This window comes from Polyodon spathula, chromosome 1 (genome assembly GCF_017654505.1).
Source record: "Polyodon spathula isolate WHYD16114869_AA chromosome 1, ASM1765450v1, whole genome shotgun sequence".
NCBI classification, from domain to species: Eukaryota; Metazoa; Chordata; class Actinopteri; order Acipenseriformes; family Polyodontidae; genus Polyodon; species Polyodon spathula.
In genome coordinates this window covers 24792263-24809532 of record NC_054534.1, presented here as the reverse complement: position 1 = coordinate 24809532, position 17270 = coordinate 24792263, and the positions used below count along the sequence as shown (strand labels likewise).

Genomic DNA, 17270 nt, shown 5'->3' with positions numbered 1-17270 from the left:
CTTTGTCACGGAGTTCTTTTGAAAGAGTCTTGGTGCTCATGATTGAGTCTTTGCTTTGAAATGCAGTACTGTGCAACTTGACCTGTGATTGTGAACAGGTGTAGAGGTGATGCGGTGCAAAAGGAATCGCAAACCATTGTAATCCGGTAGGAAAGTGGTTTTAATTGTAATCCGGGTCTGGTTACCAACAAAAAAAAAAAATGCTCTGGCAATACACAACAATGTTTAATGCGCGGAGCCAAATAAACGGGTTTACAGTCCAAAACAATAAACGTTATCTGCCCCACAATACTAGAACACGGTCACCAGTCCTGGGTGCGTGTAGTAGTGCTCGTGGTGGATGATAACAGGTTATTTCGTGACAGTTCACGCAGTGCAGTTCCGGCTTGTGCTCGCCCAAAAGCGACAGCTCCAGAACATGTTTAGCCTTCTAGTGATACAATAAACAAGACAATTACTGACACTCAAAACAAACAAACACTCACGAATATTCCTCAGCAGTTTCTACTGCAGCTCTCAGTCCTTCCAGGTTTAAAGCGCAAACCCCAGGCGAAGGAAAAGATTAGCGTTTCTCTGGCCCCTTTTATGCTACCCCGCATGATCCCTTGGTAAACGATTTCAGCTGCGTCTATAGCTTGCAGCTGCTACCTCGTTTACCTTCCGGGTCAATACGTTCATGCAAGAGTCTCGCTTCCATCCAGGCTGACCAACTTCCCGACCTTGGAAACGAACTGTCAGGCCAGCCCGTCCAGATACTTTTCCTTTCACTATTTAGCACCCTCACAGGTCGAGAGGGAGATTTATAACCAGAACTCATTGTATTTCTGTCACAACTACCCAGAAAAGAACCTACAGGAACTGCTGAATTTATCCTGAAATCATGTGAATCACTACAATTTAACACAGGTGGAGGCCACTTAACTTGGTGTGTGATTTTGAAGGTGAGTGGTTACACCTGAACTAATTTAGGATTGCAAATACAGTGCTACACTAAATCATTTCATTTTGGGAATAGGGCCAATAAATGACACCTTTATCAACTGTTTTAGAAATAGTTTATATGTTTGCTCTAATTTTTCAAAGCATAGAGAATGTTTATAAGCATGCTTTGGGGCAAAAAAAAAATAAGAAGTGCCTTAAAACATCCTGAACATTTGGGGAATAGGGCTCAGAAATGCAAAAGAAAAAAATATAATTTTTGAGAGGATTGTGTACAGTGGGCATTAATCTATTTCCTTTGTTGTACTTGCCGACTGCCTGGGAATATTACTTTTAATTTCTTTCATCCAATACCTGCTGTCTTCATTAATGTGTGGACACCAAAGGACAGCGTGGGGCTAATTCAGACGTTATATTTGTTCCTGGCTAATTGTTTTGGTCTGTGTTTTTGCAGGCTCTTTCATTCTATAATGAATTTGAAGCGGGTGATAATTGACTCTGCTCATTTTCTGATTCTGAAGGACAAGGATGACTACAAACACAACCCTTCAAACCTCTTCCTTCAGATGGTAAGATGGCAATTTACTGAGTGTGTAAATCTTATTTTTCTTCCCCTTTGGAAAAAAAAAAACAAGCAAAATATGAATTCTGTCAGTTGATGACACAATATGGAGATAGATTCACTCATGTATTGCTATTATAAACCCAGATTATGATTTTGTTTTTTTATTGTATTCCTGTAGCATCAACAGTTTTTTATGTTTATATATTTTAATGCCTATGGGCATCAGAGTATGAACATGGTATGATGTAAAATGGCGGATGCACGTATGTGTAATATATTACTAAACATATTTTAAAATATTTCAAATAATAATTAAAATATAAGACAAGGTATAGCTGTATTTTTACAACAATTTCCTTACAGTATTTCAAGATTTGTTCCCAATATTCAGAAACAAACTTTCATTTTATTAGGCATATAAATGTGCATTAAAAACCCTTAGTCCTCTGCTAGTATTATTAAATAATAATAATATTACAATCCTGCTGTTAGTAATATTATATAGTACTGTTCTATAATGAGATGTAATGATCTCTTGTATTATTTTCCACATAGGATGACGTGCAGCCCTCTCAGGATGCTCTGCCCCACAAGACTATCCTGAAACTCGGTACACAGCCCAGGTACATTTTCTCTTTTCCCTCCCTTTTTACAGCAAATGCAAATAAACATTTAACAAAACTGGTCAGACTGGAGCTGTTAGAAATAGATCATTGTAGAGGAGTTAAAAGGTATGTACAAATACAGCTATACGTATCTGTCAATTCCCAACCTTAAGCTTTCTTTAAAGTGGTTATTCATGGCGATGCAATACAGTAACTTTTCCGTATCTTGTCCTTAAACACCCATTAGAAATCTGGATGAAAAGCTGGGTCAAAAACTGGATCTGACTACAAAGAGTGTGTTATTCTGAATTAAGTACATTTACAGAGAACTAAGTACATAGCCATTAGAAAAGTTGTGTAAAATATATTCAAGTTCAGAGGTCACTCAATGTTGTGCTTTTTAAATCAACAAATGGTAAAATATTAGTTATTTTTACTTTATGTGTGTGTCTGTAAGTGTACTAACTTCAAAATAATGTTATTGCAGGTCACTCGTGATTTATAACCCCACAGAACAAGACCGGTCTGCTGTTATTACTGTGTATGTGAATACCCCAAGAGTAAAAGTCCTGACAGCTTTGGGACAGCCTGTGAAGGTACAGGTCAGTGCTGTCTGGGAGGAAACGATCAAAGTATCCAAAGAAGCCTTTCAGGTATAGTATGATCCTGTGATAGTGTTTAAAATTGACAAGCAGTTGCAGCTATGTCATTTAGAATGTTAAACAAAGTTCAATTCAAGCTTCATGTTCTGAACTGGACTAGGAAGTTGTTTTTCATTGGATTCCAAGGGTCTTTGAGAAACTAGATCAATTCTGAAATTAGTAATATAAGACTACTAACTGTACAAGTCCCTAAATTGAATATCCAAATTGCTTATTTCTGGTTTGGTAACTATTGGTTACATTTGTCCTTTCAGAAAAAAAAAAAAATCATGCTGATGATAATTTGTAGCAAAGAGCTTTGAGAACACGCCCCAAAGTTAATCAGTTATGCCCTGTGGAGGATATAGCGGCAGTCCCCATATGTATATACTATCGATACTGTTCATACACTTACTTTTACATGTATCTAGAGAACTGTTGGCACAGGTGATTGAGAGCTCCAATTATTATGTTTTTATTATTATTATTATTATTATTATTATTATTATTATTATTATTATTATTATTGACAGCCATTGCAGAGAATAAGTATGTTACTGACAACAATATGTTCTCACAGTCCTGATTCCAATTGCTAATTTCAGTCTATTTACATTCTCCACATCTTGTTGGTGTGGATTATTACGTTTCATGCTACAGTTGTCTTGTTTTGCTTCTCAAAGTGTTTAATTACATCCACAACTGCAAGCAGTGGATGTTTTTGCACAATAATGTATCAGTTTAAATATCCATAAAAATGTTAAAACAGGCTGTAATGTGATTTTTCCAAAAGTATTGCACATTAAAATAGCATTATTTAATTGTGGCTGAGATGTGGGAAAAGAGTTGCCCTTAGATACAGTATCGATTAGACAACAGTAGCCACTTATGTTATTTTAAGAAGATCAAGAAAGCACATGAAATGCTTGTATAATTAAAAGGGACCTGCTGTCTCCATGAGTTTGCCACTTCTTAAGATCCCAGAAGTATAAACTGCTGGTGATCCCAATACAAAGCCTGAAGTTAGCTGGGTCAAAGGCTGTCAGCTTCTGTGCTACCCAAATTAGGACAGCCATCACAGTTGTGTATTTTGGTTCCCAACCTGCTGACTTCTTGTTGTTGTCCAATAAAGCCAATTGTATTGGATTAAGAAAAAGATGGAGGTGCGTTATTAGACTGTATAATTCACATACATGCAGTTATAGTTAGAGCACACATTTGAGATTTATTTCCCATGCAAGTTTTCTGTTTTGTTCCACAAAGGTCTCCTTTGTGGCCCAGCTGTCTGCACTGGGCCTAGGAGTATACCAGCTCACTGAGGGGACAGACATGAACACGCACCTAGCAGACTACAATCTATACAAAAAAGGGGGACGCCTGGTACTCGGTACAAGTGAACCGTTCAAACTGGATGTTTCACAAAACAACCCTATTAACTTCAAAATTGAAAACACACACCTTCAACTTTGGTGTTCTGGATCAACCGGCTTGTTGGAGGTAAGTAAATTAGTACTGGCCTTGCATCATTTTGTGCAATTTTAATAATAATAATAATTTATAAGTATAAGTATAATAATGCATGTTTTTTTTTTTTTTTTAATTTAAATTGGATTTTAACTTAATTTGCACGTAGTGCCATCCAGTGGGTAAATGTTGTGATTGTGTTTTCTATATGCAATGACTTTTGTTTTCAACTCTAAACTGTACGGGTAGAGACTGTTAAAAAGACATGTATCTGAATGAAGAAGCATTGCTAGTAAAGGGGACTATCAGTGCTTACCCCAAGAGTTCAAGTTAGGTTTTTTTTTGTTTATTTTAGAAAGTGAAGCTTAAGGATGATAGTAAAGAACAACATGTGAAGGTGGAGTTTATGTGGTATGGAACAACCAGCAACAGAGATAAGAGCGGCGCATATCTTTTCCTTCCTGATGGGCAAGCTAAGGTATAGTGAAAAAATAGATCAAATGCATTATACCTCATAGAAAATAACACATGTTGTACCTGGGTTTGGGGATTGGGAGGGTTATGAAGTACAGAACAAGCTGGATAGTTAAACAAATAAAAGCAGAGATTTTTCATCGCATGCTAACACGTTATTCACCATTGGAAGCATCAACAGTGCCAAAAATATGTTTGCATCAAATATTGTTCTGTGGTCACTTAGGTACTTAAGAAAGATTAGCTGCATGTGAAATACTGGCATACTACAGTGCAGCGGTTATACATACATTTTATTTGTATGTACTCAACTTTATTAAGAAGTTTGAATGAAAGAAGCTGCCAAATTGTTAATGCGCCATGCATTATCTGGACTTGTTTGAATGAGCAAGTGAGTCATCACGACCCAGCTGGAAATGGTGACATTTCGTTGAATTGCTGGAAGTGGTTCCTGTAAAGCTCTAAAGCTTTTAAGTGAAATCAGATGCAGTTTTTAGGCCAGTGACCAGTGAGTCAGAATAAATAAACTTCTCGTCTTCAGTTTTCAAAGGTTTCTTTTTGTATTCCATTTTAATATGTATCTTCATGTTTTAATACTGCTGTTTTGTTTTTACCTTTAATGTATATTCATCTTGAGCTAAAAACAAATAAGAACACGGGTACAGGCACCTGAAGTAAAACATATTGTGTGTAGAGCTTTAGTAGAACTAAAATGTATAACTTTAAATAAACAAACATCTCAACAGCATCTGCTGAGTTTTCCTAATAAGACTATATTCTGAGTTTTTGTGTGTAACATAGTGTTATGTGGTTCAGTGTTGTGTGATGAACTGCCTGTTAGGGTACTACTAACCCTAATGAGTGAGACAATGCTTATTTAAAAAAAAAAGTGGGTAAAACAATGTTTTGGTACAGTGGTTAAGGTGTTTGCTTGGTTGCTGGCTCTTACCCAGTCCACATCTGTAACTGCCCATTTTTTCTGCCTTTCTGTGGTGTTTATTTTTTAATAGAACTAGGTAATTAACTTAGGTCGTATAAAGTAATTGGTAACTAATGTACTAGTACAAGTCAAAGGACCAGTGACTGAATCTCTATAAAGTCTACATGCTTAGCATAATAGGAGCTAGGAGCTCACCTCTTCATTTTATGAGTGCTTTTACACAGTGTAATTCCAATCCTGTTTTCCTTACAGCCATATGTTACTTCTGAGCCCCCTATAATAAGAGTGACCACTGGACCAGTTTTTTCTGAAGTCACAAGCACTTACCGCCATTTCACACATTCGCTACGCCTCTATAATGTGCAAGGTAAGGCGAATGCTGTTACAACTGTATGCATTAAATTAAAACTTGCATAATTTTTGTAGTATAATGGGCGCTGTGTCCTTAATTTTCATAACTTGTACTGTATGCAATCTTGGATCACATCCCTTGTTTACCTTAACAAAAATACCACCACAATTTCCTGTTTTTCATTTTTGCACTTGAGAATATATATACAGTACACCCTCGCTATAATGGCCTTCATTATAACAAACCTTCAGCTATAACGAACCTGGCCCTTGGATCCCAAATAAAAAAATATAAAAAGTTAATATAAACACACTCACTGTCAACATCCCGGTCTGCATGCACAGGATGCCACCTCCGCAATGAAGTCAACTCTTTTGTCTCAATTAAAAACACGGACTGTGTAACTATGCCTCCAAAACGGAAATAATTTTATGTTGCAACAAATCTGGAAACTATATTGATATATATATATATATACACACACACACACACAAACACAGTAAACCTCAGTTAATTTGACACCCCACAGAGATGCCATTCAGTGTCTATTTATCCAAGCTGTTGAGTTAATCACAGGTGCTCACGAGCCATGGCATTAACATGGGTATAAGTAACAGAACTCACACATTTACAGTATTATAGTATTTACAAGTTTATTTTTAGTTAAATGCCCTTATGAAAACGATTGAAATAACTGCAGTGAATTAATCAATCAGTAATGTGCAAACTCGGCACAACTCGTATAGTTTGATTTAAATAAAAATGTATAAAATAACTACAGTGTTATTTTTACGAAAACAACCCAAACAAAATGTTGACTATATTTTGTTATTGGCTTGTACTGTCTAATTTGACAGCTTAAATAGCAAAAGTTAACAAATGTACATTATACAGAATTAACTCGGTGAGCAAAAACAATAATTTACAGTTTCATGTGGAAATCAAGCATTGTCGATTGTTTCGCATGCAAAATACATGCTTTGAAAGTTCTGTTGACAAGCTTTTTATCCTGAATAACCTGAGCTTTAAAGCCATTTGAACAGTGTAACGGCGCACCCTCACTGGGGCACGATGAGTCGTTTACAATGAGTCGCGGTGCAATGTTTAACTGACTCTGGGGGTGGTGTTTTTATTGTTGCAGTATGAAGCCGTGTTAGTCTAATTCTGTGTGCAGCTTAGCCACTGTGTTTTATATTATAACGGTATACTGCATAATAACAGTAACTATATAGACGTTAAATACTAACGTCGAGAAAATAAATGAAACACTTGCATGTTTGTAGCTACTATTATGCATTGTTAAAAATACTGTGTGCGAGTGCACAGTATGAAAAGGAAACAAATTACTTTGTTTTATATGTGATTTATATATGTAAGTATTAAAGTTTTTTTTTTCATAAAAGTAACGGTACTAAATTGTTTAAATAAGGCTGTTAATGTGGGCATGGCTAGCTCTTTAAAAGGCTGTCTGTCTGTGTAAGGTGAAAAATGGAGAGGATTGCTTAATATTACTTAAAAGAAAATGAATGCTTGTACCGTAAAAACAAAAGAAGGAAAGCTCCGAGTGTCTCTGTATTCCTGACGTGCGAGGTGGACTTGTGGCTCGGACTTGTCACCCCGTTACAAATAGGAACTCATTTTTCACTTCTCACTCATTGTGAACTGATACTCATCTGTAATCAGCTGCACTGTCAGAGATCAGTCATGTGAAACAAGAGTGTCAAGTGGATCAGTCACATGAACTGACAGTGTCGAGTTATCCACTAGTCTTTAATAGTTTTTATCGCTTCGGTACCAGTAGTAAATGTCTAGTTATGAGCAAAGCATGTTGTTGAATAAAAAAAAATAAGAGCAAGGATACATATATTTTGTATGGAAAAAATCTGGGACTAAGACTGTCTGTCGAATTGTCCATCAGTCGAGTTTACCGCAGTTGACTGTGTGTGTATCTATCTATCTGTCTGTCTATCTATCTATCTATCTATCTATCTATCTATCTATCTATCTATCTATCTATTATTAAATTAGTTCAACACTTTTTTTTTAGTTCAACACTTTTACAAAAAATAAACAATACACAAATTACCTAAAATTTGTAGTTTTAGAAGAAACTAAATGAGATAATGTACAATGTGGAAGAATAAATGAAAATAAATGGGTAAATAGACTGACTGTCATGATGCCTGGAAGTTTAAATATAATGGAATAGTAGGTTGTTACATCACTAACTATGTAGTAAATGATATCACAAGCACGCTATTATATTTAAATAGAAAGAGTGTAGTAAACATGGCATCACGAGCCTATAAGTTCCTCCTTGTTTTCAGAGACACTTTCCCTTGACAAAGTTATATTAAACATACCGAAACGTTGGGAAGTTGGCTCTTTTGAGAAAAAGTGTATATAGTTTAAAAAGGATTCTGTGATTTATAGATAGATAGATCATGTCTAATTTCTGATTTGTATTTAATGCTTTTGCTTTTATATTCTAAATGCTTTTAGAAGAATAGATGTAATTGGGTACTTGCATTTTAAAATTAACTAAGATTTACTTAAAAGAGAAACACATGTTTCTTGAAATTGGATGAAGTGCTTTAATAACCCCAGGGTGCTCTATATCAGAGGTTTAGGGTCATTACTTTTTAACAGTACGTTCTCCCATCATACATTGATTTGCTGAGAACCATTTTGATGCACTTTTCTGATATATCTGATATATTCAGTATTTTTGTTAGACTTCCATTAACCAGAAATCCGTTTCAGTTTTTTAATTAATGGGAAAAGGTTTTTAGCATTTTTCCATTTAATCTAGGTAGTCCAATATGATTTTTATGATGTCATTTCCATGTGATGTTTTTATTATTTTTTTTATGTCATGTCTGACAGCACCTCTAAGGTTAATAGGTCAAACAATTGGTGAAGTGCGCAGACCAGGAATACAATTAATATACAGTTATGACAAAGACATGTAGATCACATAATTACCCAATTACTCCTAAAGCCCATTAATATAGTAACAAGTACAGGGAAAACCTTTTACCCAAACTGCACCAGGGGCATAGAGAAAGAATACATTAACAGGCAGGAAGTTTATAATACTGATACTGGTGAACAATGCTGGGAAACATTCCTACAGTTGTTAGTAGCTGTTCCTTCCATCAATTTTGACACATTATTAAATCAATGTCTTTATATTTGAAATTTGCACTGTTTTTGAAATATTCACTTTTATATGGCTGCCTAATGTAACCAAGTGACTTTTTTTGGTTTCGGCATGATAATAATCAAACCATTTGAGATACACCAGATTAGGTTGCCAGACCGAGAAATAAATAAGTGGTTATAGTTAAATTGTATTTATTTCTTGTAGAAGTGATATTAAAAAATGTGCTAATAAGTATCAATTTGGAATAAAAAGTTTTTAGCTAGAGATTTTCCACAAACATAATAGAATCTGACATCCTTTAGAAGTCACAAACCTTAACATTTTTTAGAAAATTGGGGTTGTTTTTAAGGATCAGGTGGTTTGCCAAGATGTAACTGCAAGTTACCCGCATCTTGACACCAAGTAAGGTCATCTGAATTTCATGCTGCATACAAAGCATGTGTTTAATATACAAAAAACCTTCAGTATAATCCAGACTCCAAGTGTTCATGTGGTGATCAGGCTTCAGTCACAATACTAATGGCACTCCAAAAGCATCAGATCATGATGAGAGTGAGACTCCAGGCTTCATGCACAGCTTGATCTGACCTAAAACATTTTCAAGCCAAATCAATCATTATTAATTAGCCTAAGTAAATAACATATACAGCCTTTCCTGTTAACTTTGGTGACAATTGGATTGCAATAAACATTATTTACAGATGAGATGATATAAAAGTCTATATTAAAATATTTAAAGCCTACCACTTACATTGCTAATAGTTTTTAGATTTATGTGCTCTGTGTGATAATAAAACGAATCTGTGCTGCTATAAATAAATAAATATTAACCGTTTTTATTACTTTTTTAAAAGTTCAAACTGTAATGTTGAACCAATATTTCCACTTTCAGGTTAATCAGTTCAGTTGCAGTGCTGTTTATAGTTTTTATACATACATGTCTACATATATTTTGAGTTATTGTGAGTATTAGGTAAGCACAAGTTTATAGCGGTCTTGTCTGTTGTGCAGTGAATTATGTTTCGGTTTTCTTAATGGACAAATATGTGCAAATAAATTACTGTGAAGTAGAATCCAGCAATATAGCTGCCTGTGTCCCTTAGGAAAAAACATCTTCGACCAAGAGCTAATGACTTTTTCCCCTACTGCTGTGCTGTCTGAGATCTATGTCTAATGGATTTAGCTGAAAAAAATAAATAAGTAGCCTCTTTGCTAGAGTGTAATGAGTTGTCAAGGTGGAATGCATGGGGGAAAAAACTCCCTTCAAAAACAACATTTAAACAATGGAGTGCACGCTCAGCAAACATTTGGACATTCAAATAACTAATTTTTTTTTTTTTTTTATGCTACACTGCTAGAATGACAGTTATCCTTCAGATACACATTTGATTAAAAAGCCCTTCTACAGTTAAAAGAGAAATTGTGGTCTTGTTTTGGTCTTAGTGATAAACAAACATAAAAGACTTCAGCTGAAAGCTATTTATGTACAGTAACTATTTATAAATCTTATGTTTCTGCATGTTTGATTTCACTGATCAATGATCTAGTCATAGTTGATCTCCTCTGTAAGTTATTATTAACCAGGCTTAGGGGAGATTCCTCTGTGTTATTTTTAGTGATCCCACCAAAACACAATTTGTGAGTTAATAATAATTAAGGCATTTAGGCGCTACATAAATCGTGGCAAGATCTTCAAAAAAATGAAGCACAATTGTGACCAAAGCATGAAAAAATAAAAATATGTTGTTCTAGTGCCTTAATTATGAAGATCATTAAAAAAAGACATACAAACAGCTTTTCATTTTCTTATGTAATAAAAATACCAATCTGAAATGGCAGAAACGTGAAATAACTAGCATTATTTTTTAGTGACGATATTATATATTTTAGATTGTATAAGTACAAATGCTTTTTACGGTAAATCGCTTACAAAAAATCAAGTCTAGCAAAGTTTCTAGACTGACTGGTGCGTTTACAGTATTTCACAGGAAATAAAGTTGGAACACAAAAGCCAGCCCCGACATACGTGTATATTTCCAGTTCATAGGCAGTAGATTTCAAACAAAAATGTGCTTGCGAAGTCTTTAACACACAGCCCTGCTGTTCTGTTTCAGGAGTGGACGGACAGTCTGTGGAGATCTCCAACACGGTGGACATCAGGGGGGAGCTCAACTGTGAAATTGTAATGAGGATAACATCAGACATCAACAGCAAAGACCGATTCTACACAGACCTTAACGGCTTCCAGGTGTGGATCTCTTGTTTTTTGTTTTAGACTTAAAGCACAGATAACTTTGTGGATATTGCTTATTAACTTAGTAACATATAATAACTTAGTAACATATCATATTTTCTAGTTTGCAGTATTATACAGGAGTTGAGTAGGTTCATTTTTTGCCTGAAATCTTTTTCATCATGTGGAACTGTTGTTTGTTTCATTTGCAGTATGAATTTCTGTTTGTTCCGAGAGCTGTGTGCTGTTTACAGTAATTGAAATCATCTGCATTTTGTGCTGACAGTCTGGCAGGTCCTCAGTGTGTAGAAGGGATGTAGGCAGGTTGTACCTTCGGGAAAGCCAGAGCAGCAGTGAAGCTGAGTCTAAGCTTTTTAAATGTCTCCGGGTGGAGTACTTAAGAAAACCTGAGTTAGCTAGTTTGATTTATTTATAACCTGTATTTGAACTAATATATGTATACCATATTTGCACCAGTGGCGGCTGGTGGGCAAAAAGAATGGGGAGGCAGAAAAAAGACAGCGGGCTTGGGGTCCACTTAAGCTGCCAGCAACAGTAGAATCTTATTATTGTATTCTGACTAACAACACTTTTTAATTATTATTATTATTATTATTATTATTATTATTATTATTATTATTATTATTATTATTATTCAAGGTGTCTTGCAGGTGTTACTGGGCAGTACAGGGTTACAGTGCAAGATTAATATTTAAATACAGTATAGTTTACAGTAAGTGCAAATTATATTACTAAAATACAGTTGAAATACAATGCAACGAGTTAGGATTACAAAAGGTTATATCTACAATAGGGTCCTAACGAAGGGTGCAGTTTGATCTTCGAAGGTTCGGAACACGTTACCAAAGGAAGGTGCGAACCTTTGATGGTATTAACTTGCATAATTTATTGGTAACGTCACCATAGCTATTTGTTTATATTTGATTGAAAATCCTGTTATTTTTACAGGTAATCCATACACATGTAATACAACATTCACATGTACTTTTAAAAATACATTATATAGAACAGTTATCATGTTTTTATAATTTAAATACAAATAAAAATACACGTTGTTTAGGTGCACGCAGTTGATGCTGCTTGCGATATATACAGTGAGCTTGCATTGCAGCAGTACATGATTGCGGCCAGTTAAAAGAACTGCAGCAGACTTGAAATGCAATCTGTTACTCCCCAGGCCAGCTTAATGATCACAGGAGTCACTTAGCAAGAAAAGCTACAGCAGCGTCTGTAGTAAAACTGTGGGAATAATCAAAGTGTATGTTGTATATAACACTGCAACACAATAGAGATTGATCTGTAGAAAGTGCGCATGAAAGACAGTGCTGTTGTCACAAAGCCAGTTTTCACAACATTGTTTTTCGTCAGTATTATATATTTTACAATGGGAGTTTCTGTATAGGTGCATGGAACTACTGGGCATGTGATGTTAACTATACTATAGGATGTGGAAATGTCTTGATTTTAGTCCGTGCCTGGGAGTGGAGACAAAACTGCTTATATTCCCAATTTAAAGAGGCTACAATAACAGCTGTTCACTGAGCAAAACAACAGACAGTTAAAGAAGCCATTTTAAGCTGCCTTCAAGGGCTTTTATGTGTATGTTAGAGAGGTCTGTATTCAGTAATGGGGTGGCAGTGAGTGTTGTATTACATTATTGATAACCAGTTTACACTATATTTTGGGTAAGCATAACTACTTTTATAGAAAGTGTGTGTTTTTAACAGCTTAATTCAACAATAAATTGTTAATTTAAAGAGCAAATAGAGGTAGGAGTGTAAAAATACAGCGTTCTCTTTAGTCACGTGTCGTTTTAGCTCTTTTTAATTCATTTTCTGTTTCATTGTTTACATCCTGCCAACATTTTACGTTTTAGCCACATATAGGTCTTTATGAAAGGTCTCTAGAGCATGTCTGTGGATTTTGTACAATGTAGTTCAAGGGTGTGGCTTTCAATGTGAAAGCACTTGAAACACCCAGTGTGCTCTGGTTACTTTGGTCCCTGTTCGCAATGATCACTTTGATATTTTAGAGGATTTTTTTTTTTTTTTTTTTTTTAATCTTTTTTGTTATTTATTTTTTTTATTATGAAACTCTGGTTTTCTCAATGTTTCTATGAAACAGCTTGTGATGTAAAGCTTGCAGTGGATATATTAAAAAAAACTAAGATTCTTACAATGCAGTTACATGCTCCAGGACTCAGCATGGGGGGCTGGAGCTCATCTGCACATATTACAGTTGTGCTGAGATTATCCCTGGAAAAAACGCATTTGGTTTCCAAGTTGATAACTTTATTTATGTACAGTAGCTTCCATATTTGAAACATGGAAGTATAGAAAGTTGCAAGACCCGTTATTACCAGCTCTACTTGTAGAATGTCTTGTGTTCTACAGTGCCTCCCTTTAACATTATTTGCTAGATGACACGCACACACACACACACAGGGTCTAACATTTTTATAATAATAATAATAATAAACTTTATTTTGTATAGCACCTTTAAAAGGAGTCATCTCAGAGTGCTTCACAATTAGTAGTACTGCAATAAATAAACATTATGCATAAAAGAAAAACAAGGAAATAAAACAATCATAAAAATCATAAAAAATGCCTTTCTAAAAAATGTACTTTAAAAACACTCAAAGAAGCTGAGTCCCTAATCTCTAGTGGAATAGAGTTCCATAATTTGGGGGCAGAGCAACAGAAGGCCCTGTCGCCCATAGAGCGCAGGCGAGCAGACGGGACACAGCAGTCTGAGATCAGCAGAGCGGAGGTTGCGAGTGGGAGTGTAAAAAGATAACAGATCTGACAGATAAGTCGGAGCTAGCCCACGAAGAGCCTTATATGTCAGCATTTTTTGTTTTTACATCATTACACAGAATATTTGTTTATGTGCCAATTCCATCCTCATAGTGGAGGGAGTTCCTTCAGGAAAGTATTTAGAAAATTAGCAGTGTCTCATTGTTTAAAACTAAAGTAACAGCTAACATCGTTCCATTATACTGCCAGTGTTGTTGAAAAGTTCCAATTAAATACGTCCGCTTTCAAGTCAACCACAATTAAAAGCATACTTATTGTAAGGCTGTTTTGGTTAGAGGAGTGCTTTAAACAATTAGTACATTTAACTCAACCTCTTTTTTTGTTTCTACTCCATTGCACATCAAAGAAATGTAATTACAATTTACTACATGCCAGCATTAGTGTGGAGCACGACTGTTTGTGTTTTTACATATTCTGAATATTGACAGATATGGAAAATGTAATGTACACATCTGCAATCAGCATAAATATGTTTTCCTAACATGGCACAACAAAATATTGCAGTGTCAGGGAATTATCTTGCTCCTTGAGCCCTGAAGTTGGGAGAATGTGGTATTGTATATAACAGATCACATAAAAAAAAAAAAAAAAAAAAAACATTGTTTCTCCACCAACGTCCATATGTCTGCTATGTAATGATCTGGATGACTTAATGGTCTTAAGTGCACCCCTGCTGTGTTCTTTTGCCAAGTGCTTTAAACGTAGCTTCTCTTTTAACTGGATTGAAATGTAAATGAACCAGTGATGTAAACCTGTCTCCCTGGAGTGTGATAATGCTATTTTTTATGATGCTGAGTTACTGCAGTGCTACAGTCACACGACTGACATGGTCTTTATTAATACACATCTGTGGATCTCAATACAGAGTTGACGCAGACAAGATGTCAAAAAGACTATTTCAGGGCAATGTAAGCTGCTTGTCTTGAAGGAAGGTGTTTCTTTCAGGGTGTGGCCATTTTATAAGGAAATTAAGTAGGCATGCTGCACAAAAAGCTAGACCTCAAAAGATTAAATGCAGTCGAAATGTTCAATATTGTCATTATAATCGGCTGAAAATATCCTAACTTTTTGGAGAAAATGGCACTTCTGGTGTCTATCTAATTCTTAGTTACCAGATACTCTCACACATTGTTAAGGGATATAAAAGCAAAAAAATTCCATGAATGAATGATGAAAAACAAGTGTATTAATCCTGACTGGGTTCATTTTATTTTTGCAGATTCAGCCCAGGAGAACTTTAAGCACATTACCTCTTCAAGCGAACTTCTATCCCATGACCACGATGACATATATTCAGGATGAAAATGTTCGGATGACACTTCATTCTGCCCAGTCGCTGGGGACTGCAAGTTTGAACCCAGGTGAGCATACACATCTGAATCTTCAGGTGTATATTTGTGTAACATGCTTTGCAATTTTTGTATTTGTTTACATAGTTTTTGTCTTGATCACAACCTAAGGAGGACAATTTTTGTAAAAGGTAATATTGCAATATATTAATTGTTTTTTTTTTTTCTAATTTCTTTAGGTTAGAATCAGATTCTATAAGTGGAATTATTAATGTCTAGCAGTCCATTACTGTTTTGCCAGCACTTATTGAAGTGGGACAAAACCCTAGAATGTGTTGAATGTCAATGTCAAAGTGTGCTTAATAATGAGCCCCCTCAATGTATCTTATACAGAGTAAACTAAACAACTAATGCATTACATCTTGTTAAAATAGGATCATGTTTTTATTGTAGTTTGTTTATTGTATTTTGCTTACATGTGTACACATTTACAATGTTGTATACATAAATTACAGAGTGCCCGCTGTCAGTATCATTACAAACAAAGTGATACAAATGGGAAATAAAAGAAATGCTTTCTGCTCAGACATGACGTGCATCCCTTCAATATTAGATCTGAGAGAGCGGGTCCTGTATTTAACGAAAGGATCCCAAATCCTATGGCTTTGTCCTAATTTTTTTTTCCTCAATATTACCTAACCTTTCCATTGGGAGTACACTGTAAATAGCCTTATACCATTGCAGAATCGTAGGTGGTCTGTGCAAAATCCAGTTTGTTGGGATACACTTTTTAGCAATTGCAAGAAGAGCCCTTACAAGTTTATCCATCTCACAGTGTACATTCATACGAGCTCTAAAGATAAGCACAAGGGGGTTATTTTCAAATGGTAAACTACATATAGCTGTAAGTTCTCTGCATATTTGATCCCAAAAGCTTGTTCTGTGAGAACCAGGCCCTGATGAAATGTTCAGATGTCCCAGCTGTCTTTTTGCATTTGGTACATATCTATGGCTTTTGGTGATTTTTAATTTATGCAATTTCTGTGGCGTGATATGCAGTCTGTGGATTATTTTGAATTTTCTTTGTTATTTGGTTAAACATTAGATTAGAGTGCATCCGGAATGTAATATTTTCTTAAATGTGATGATCTAGAGTTATTTTCAGGTCCTGTTCCCATTCCACCCTACTCACCCTACTCACACTGCACTCCAAGGGGTTACTGAATGAAGAGCATCAGAACACTTGATACAGTGGCTCTCAAAATTATTCACCCCCCTTGGACTTTTCACAAAATGTATATACTGCAAGCAGCATCAATTACGGTACATAAACAACGTGTATTTTTATTTGTATTTAAATTGTAAAAACATGATGACTGTTCTGTATAATGTATTTTTAAAACTACATGTGAATGTTGTATTACACTCATATGGATTACCTGTAAAATAACAGGATTTTCAATCAAATATAAACAAGTAGCTATGGCAATGTCACCAATAAATTATGCAAGTTAGTACCATCAAAGGTTCGAACCTTCCTTTGGTAATATGTTCCAAACCTTCAAAGATCAAAATGCACCCTTTGTTTCAGCCCTATTGTAGATATAACCTCTTGTAATCCTAACCCATTGCAAGCTATTTCATATTGTATTTTAGTAATATTATTTGCACTTACTGTAAATTATACTGTATTTAAATATTAATCTTACATTGTAACCCTGTACTGCTCTGGAACACCTGCAAGTCACCTTGAATAATAATA

General features: G+C 35.2%; 1 protein-coding gene across 1 annotated transcript in view; it reads left to right on the top strand.

Moving 5' to 3' along the window:
• Nucleotides 1–17270, top strand: part of LOC121315950 (alpha-mannosidase 2-like) — a 126717-nt gene that overhangs the window by 90298 nt on the left and 19149 nt on the right. The window contains exons 12-19 of the mRNA XM_041250580.1: nucleotides 1394–1508; nucleotides 2060–2127; nucleotides 2597–2762; nucleotides 4014–4247; nucleotides 4570–4692; nucleotides 5881–5995; nucleotides 11261–11394; nucleotides 15439–15580. Of these exons, the coding sequence (XP_041106514.1) occupies nucleotides 1394–1508; nucleotides 2060–2127; nucleotides 2597–2762; nucleotides 4014–4247; nucleotides 4570–4692; nucleotides 5881–5995; nucleotides 11261–11394; nucleotides 15439–15580 (1097 nt within the window). The remainder of the gene's footprint in view (nucleotides 1–1393; nucleotides 1509–2059; nucleotides 2128–2596; nucleotides 2763–4013; nucleotides 4248–4569; nucleotides 4693–5880; nucleotides 5996–11260; nucleotides 11395–15438; nucleotides 15581–17270) is intronic.